This window comes from Mizuhopecten yessoensis, unplaced genomic scaffold (assembly GCF_002113885.1).
Source record: "Mizuhopecten yessoensis strain PY_sf001 unplaced genomic scaffold, ASM211388v2 scaffold3949, whole genome shotgun sequence".
Classification (NCBI taxonomy): Eukaryota; Metazoa; Mollusca; class Bivalvia; order Pectinida; family Pectinidae; genus Mizuhopecten; species Mizuhopecten yessoensis.
In genome coordinates, this window is record NW_018405300.1 from 713065 (window position 1) to 719920 (window position 6856).

At 37.3% G+C, this 6856-nt stretch overlaps 1 protein-coding gene across 2 annotated transcripts in view; it reads right to left on the minus strand.

The window, feature by feature from the left end:
* Positions 1–394: 394 nt before the first annotated feature.
* The window catches only part of LOC110448226 (short-chain dehydrogenase/reductase family 42E member 1-like), a 187503-nt gene continuing 181041 nt past the window's right edge, over positions 395–6856 (minus strand). For both annotated transcript variants that reach the window (XM_021494369.1, XM_021494370.1), the window contains 3 exons: positions 5828–5891; positions 5219–5292; positions 395–2191 (listed from right to left, as the gene is read on the minus strand). In XM_021494369.1, the coding sequence (XP_021350044.1) occupies positions 1961–2191; positions 5219–5292; positions 5828–5891 (369 nt within the window). In that variant the 3' untranslated portion in view covers positions 395–1960. The remainder of the gene's footprint in view (positions 2192–5218; positions 5293–5827; positions 5892–6856) is intronic.

A 6856-nucleotide genomic window follows, 5' to 3' on the forward strand; every position in this document is an offset into this window, starting at 1 on the left:
TTCTTACTACATGTAGTAGATGATAATTGAGTAATAAGATAACAAACTTTCGGTTTTCTTGTTCTTTATCTACATTTGAGTACGTAAATATATAGGATCTTGCATGAAACTAGTCTAAGAATTTTTTCGATTTAGCGAGCCTCTGGCGTGCTAAAATGAAAAATTTGTGACGAGTTTCATAAATTTCATATGGAATGAAAACGAGTGTTAGGTCCTTTTTATCAAATAATCAAGATTTGTGGCCTTTATTCGTGTGAAACAACAATTTTCATGCAACCTTGAAATGTAAAAAGCCGCCATTTTGACTCCACTGCGTAGTCTGTGACGTCATGTGCTTGACCTAGGCGTGACGTCACAATTGAAACTTACAACCAATCACAGGGCTGATAGGACATATTACATGGGTTAATACGCAAAAAAATATGACATGGGTATATTCACTGGATAACACAGTACATTATGTGATAATACGGGAAGAATTGAGATCTATAGATTTGTATGTGTTTATTGATGTGTTTTGTCTGACATTGTTACATGGTTATATATCAGGCAAGTCCTAGTGTATAAGTTACCACAGATGTTGACGGATGTTTGGTTGACAGACCATTTGTTATGTTACCACAGATGTTGACGGATGTTTGGTTGACAGAACATTTGTTATGTTACCACAGATGGTGACGGATGTTTGGTTGACAGAACATTTGTTACTAATTATCAGTAGTCAACAGATCCATTATTTTACAAATGTTTTGGTTGAAAATTGTCCTAAAACTGTGAGAAATTTGAATGAGTATAAAATATGCACTTGTTTTCTCAGTGTGACTTCATTTCATCTGCTAACATGCCCAACCAATTAAAATGTTAGGATAGACACCTAAATCTTTTTCAAAAATTCTATTTTGTTGTTGATACATTATATTAAGTTAAGAAGATCAAATAAATTACTTTGAAAAAAAAAAAAAAAAAAGTTACAACAGGAAGTCCACAATCACCACACTCATCAGGAAGGTGTCAGACCTTCCTTAAAGTCTAATTAATGGAAACAGGAAACTATTACTTTCAATTGTAAAATCCCATGTTCAAGGAAATGTCCTTTATTATGATGTGACTTGCAATACAAGATGGGCAATTAAAATTATTACCGGTAGAAGAAAAGGACATATATCAGATTTCCTTCTGAATATCTGCGTTGTACTTTTCAGGACTAAATTGCTGTCTAATAGATTGTATAAAGCATAACCTTATATGGTAATAAGACATTAGACACATAAGCATTTTACATAAAATGAACAATTGGAAATTTCGAATTGATTTAAAAACACTTTTTGTGTTGTCTGTGTATATCAAAAATAAATCCAGTTTCAATGTTTAGCAGTATGATGTGATGAAATCTTAAGCAAGTCTTATAAGTCTGTTAATAGGCTTTCTGGCCTTTCATCTGGATGATCTGGCTAAGGATTCTCAGAGGAGACATAACTCTCATAAAAATGTCGGATAAAAAACAAACACAGGGGAACAACTTCAGACTGTCATGATTATATCTGTGGAGTTTACAAAAACTGTAGACATTTTCTGGACAAGATTTGGCTAATAATTTTGTAACAGTGGCATAAATCTGAAACACTAAATTAGCACAGAAGTAGAATTTCAATGGGATTATTACTGCAACTCAGTTTCATGAAAATATGATGAAAATGCTTGGAGTTGTCCGAACAAGATCAAATCATTTGCTGCAAAATTTACCAATTCCAAGTATAATTATTCAGTTGAAAAGATGAAGATCAGATGATGAAAATGGGTAAGATTAACATGCACAAATCTTTTGAAAAAAATAACTAAGATATAAAAACAATACTATTTATCTTGATTGTATTTTAATTGACTAAAGAACTTTATTGTTTATTACCATTTATTTCATATGGCTGTAAATAATTTCCTCTTTTTCTATAGAAACTAAGAGTTACTTCACACCTGGTAAAAATGACATCACAACTGAGGCGAACACTAATGCTATAATGATGTTCACTATGTAATACATAAACATGGACTGTTTCCTCACTTTCTTCATTCTTCCTTCTTTTTTGTAAAATTCTAGGACTTCCTTAATGTCATTTTTCTTTTCCGGATTATAACGGAGATCCTTGCGAGCCTTATTTACGCTGTAGTAATGTGTTACACAAGACTTGTACACCTACAAACAAGAAAATCACAGTAGTATTACGGAGAATGTTCAAATAGATTAGTAAAAACAATTTGAAATTGAAAAGATTAAATGATTACTAAAAATTACTTTATTAACCTTTCTTATGCAGTCCAATAATTCAGCAGACACTCGTCTTGGTATGTCAACACAAATGGTTGACATACGTGAAGAAGTAGTATGATAAATGCATGTTAGACAGAGGGTTCTTCCAAGGGCAGGTACAGGACAGAAAGGGCAGTTACAGGACAGGACAGGGCAGTTACAGGACAGAAAGGGCAGGTACAGGACAGAAAGGGCAGTTACAGAACAGAAAGGGCAGGTACAGGACAGAAAGGGCAGTTACAAGACAGAAAGGGCAGTTACAGGACAGAAAGGGCAGTTACAGGACAGAAAGGGCTATACAGGACTGAAAGGGCAGGTACAGGACAGAAAGGGCAGTTACAGAACAGAAATGGCAGTTACAGAACAGAAAGGACAGGTACAGGACAGAAAGGGCAGGTACTTGACAGAATGGGCAGGTACAGGACAGTAAGGGCAGTTATAGGACAGAAATGGCAGTTACAGGACAGAAAGGACAGTTACAGGACAGAAAGGGCAGTGACAAGACAGAAATGGCAGTTACAGGACAGAAAGGGCAGTTACAGGACAGAAAGGACAGTTACAGGACAGAAAGGGCAGTGACAAGACAGAAATGGCAGTTACAGAACAGAAAGGGCAGGTACAGGACAGAAAGGGTAGGTACAGGACAGAAAGGGCAGTTACAAGACAGAAAAGGCAGTTACAGGACAGAAAGGGCAGTTACAGAACAGAAAGGACAGGTACAGAACAGAAAGGGCAGGTACAAGACAGAAAGGGCAGGTACAGGACAGAAGGGGCAGTTACAGGACAGAAAGAGCAGGTACAGGACAGAAGGGGCAGTTACAGGTCAGAAAGGGCAGTTACAGAACAGAAAGGACAGGTACAGGACAGAAAGGGCATGTACAGGACAGAAAGGGCAGTTATAGGACAGAAAGGGCAGGTACAGGACATAAAGGGCAGTTATAGGACAGAAAGGGCAGTTACAGAACAGAAAGGGCAGGTACAGGACAGAAAGGGCAGGTACAGAACAGAAAGGGCAGGTACAGGACAGAAAGGGCAGGTACAGGACAGAAGGGGCAGTTACAGGACAGAAAGGGCAGGTACAGGACAGAAAGGGCAGGTACAGGACAGAAAGGGCAGGTACAGGACAGAAAGGGCAGTTACAGAACAGAAAGGGCAGGTACAGGACAGAAAGGGCAGTTACAGAACAGAAAGGACAGTTACAGAACAGAAAGGAAAGGTACAGGACAGAAAGGGCAGGTACAGGACAGAAAGGGCAGTTACAGAACAGAAAGGGCAGGTATAGGACAGAAAGGGCAGTTACAGAACAGAAAGGGCAGGTACAGGACAGAAAGGGCAGTTACAGGACAGAAAGGACATGTACAGGACAGAAAGGGCAGGTACAGGACAGAAGGGGCAGGTACAGGACAGAAGGGGCAGTTATAGGACAGAAAGGGCAGGTACAGGACAGAAAGGGCAGGTACAGGACAGAAAGGGCAGGTACAGGACAGAAAGGGCAGTTACAGAACAGAAAGGGCAGGTACAGGACAGAAAGGGCAGTTACAGAACAGAAAGGACAGTTACAGAACAGAAAGGAAAGGTACAGGACAGAAAGGGCAGGTACAGGACAGAAAGGGCAGTTACAGGACAGAAAGGACATGTACAGGACAGAAAGGGCAGGTACAGGACAGAAGGGGCAGGTACAGGACAGAAGGGGCAGTTATAGGAACATATATACTGACGTTATGGTAATTATGTCTAAAATGAAATAATACATTTCTCACTGATAATATAACCACAAAAAGTAATTCATACAAATGTATCATAGAAAAGATAACTGTTTATTTGTGGTGGAGGGGAGACAACTCTTACAGGAGCAAGGCCAAGCAGGACTGGTGAGTTCAAGCTAGTTTAGCTGCTCAGTGTTAACAATGTCAAGGAACTACCAGGTTAATAAAATAGGGAAAATTTGTTCATATGGCATTCAAGAAAGAAAAAAATATTGAAGGCTTAATTATAATACTGTTTCATTTAAAGGTACTTAAATGGGTATAAATTAGCATCAGAAATGATGTATCAAAAATAAACCCCAGCAATGGAAGAGTGTAATTTTGTGTCAGATGCCATATGAGTATGATAAATTTTATCGTGTTTTCAGACAATTGTAATTCAAACATTAATGATACACAGTATTTATTCTCATGAATGTTTAAACTGAATTTTTATAATCAGGCACATCTGCAGAAGGTATGTGAACAATGTTTTTTTTCCCTACTGGAACACATAAATAGATAGTACATTTTCCCTTAAATACATGTTCAGCTTTAAGATTATCCCCAGGGTTATTAGCCAAGACAATTTATATATATGAATATTTATTTTGCATTTATTTGACTTTGACCTAAAAGTAAAGGTCCTAGTTATTTAATTCCAGTGCATTGCACACCTGCTGTGTACACTATATATATTTCTGGTAGAACATGTGACCACTTTATATCCCCCCTCGAATGTGTGTGTTACAATGTTTCTCCTGTGTACACTATATATTTCTTGAAGAACACTTTATATTCTCCTCTGGAACGCTGGTATTACAGTATTTCTGCTGTGTATACAATATTTCTGCTGTGTATACATTATTTCTGCTGTGTATACAATATTTCTCCTGTGTATAAAATATTTCTCCTGTGAATACATTATTTCTGCTGTGTATACATTATTTCTCCTGTGTATACATTATTTCTGCTGTGTATACAATATTTCTGCTGTGTATACAATATTTCTCCTGTGTATACAATATTTCTGCTGTGTATACATTATTTCTCCTGTGAATCAATATTTCTCCTGTGTACACTATATATTTCTCGTAGAACATGTGACCACTTTACACCCCTCCCCTGGAATGTGTGTGGTACAATATTACTCCTAGAACTACTGTACCTCTGTTCTGGTAAGCATGGGCTGGAAGTTATGGATCCTAGCTACGATGAAATGGACCCATTCTGTGATAAAAGCTGAAAATAATAGTGTTTATATGAACTCTTATAAGTAGTTAAAACTGATTCAGGAGCACCATTGTCCAGAAATCATCTGTCGATCAGATTAAAGAAGTGTTTGTAATAGCTTTTGTGAATTTGTTTTTAATGTAAGCTGATGTGGAATAGATAAGCAAGCTTAACTGACTCAAAATATATAAAATGGCTAACAATATTCACCAACAAAGATATCTAATGGTTAAAACATCTTCACATATCTGGAATCATTCACTAGTAATTATGCTCTCTACAATATAACTAACTGTTGGTAACTTGATTTATCATTTAACTTATAGTACTTCAGGGGTAATGCCAAGGATGAAGTATTCATTTTTCCATCAAATGTAGATAATAGGACATACTTATAAGCATTTACTTTAAATAGGCATTGAAACAATAATGGAATTTCAATACCTTGAAACTTTTTTATGTTTCAATTGTCAACATCAGAAAAAATCTAAAAACAATGTTGAGATTCCTTTCATATTTGTGACTATGTGTTTACACTACTTACCAAAGTAATAGAGCAGAGTGACTGGGATCACAATCTTAGGCATGCTATAGCCGAGACCTTCAATCTGTCAACAGACCACATACATTATACCTTAGCATGTTATAGCCGACACCTACAATCTGTCAACAGACAACACACATTATACCTCAGCATGTTATAGTCGACACCTACAATCTGTCAACAGACAACACACATTATACCTCAGCATGTTATAGTCGACACCTCCAATCTGTCAACAGACAACACACATTATACCTCAACATGTTATAGCCGAGACCTTCAATCTGTCAACAGAAAACACACATTATACCTCAGCAGGTTATAGCTGACGCCTGCAATCTGTCAACAGACTACACACATTATAACTCAATATGTTATAGCTGACACCTACAATCTGTCAACAGACAACACACATTATACCTCAACAGGTTATAGCTGACACCTACAATCTGTCAACAGACAACACACATTATTCCTCAACATGTTATAGCCGAGACCTTCAATCTGTCAACAGACAACACACATTATACCTCAGCAGGTTATAGCTGACACCTGCAATCTGTCAACAGACTACACACATTATAACTCAATATGTTATAGCTGACACCTACAATCTGTCAACAGACAACACACATAATACCTCAACATGTTATAGCCGACACCTTAAATCTGTCAACAGACAACACACATTATACCTCAACATGTTATAGCCAACACCTATAATCTGTCAACAGACAACACACATTATACCTCAACATGTTATAGCCGACCCCTTCAATCTGTCAACAGACAACACACATTATACCTCAACATGTTACAGCCGACACTTACAATCTGTCAACAGACAACACACATTATACCTCAGCAGGTTAAAGCCGACACCTTCAATCTGTCAACAGACAACACACATTATACCTCAACATGTTATAGCCGACACCTTCAATCTGTCAACAGACAACACACATTATACCTCAACATGTTATAGCCGACACCTACAATCTGTCAACAGACAACACACATTATACCTCA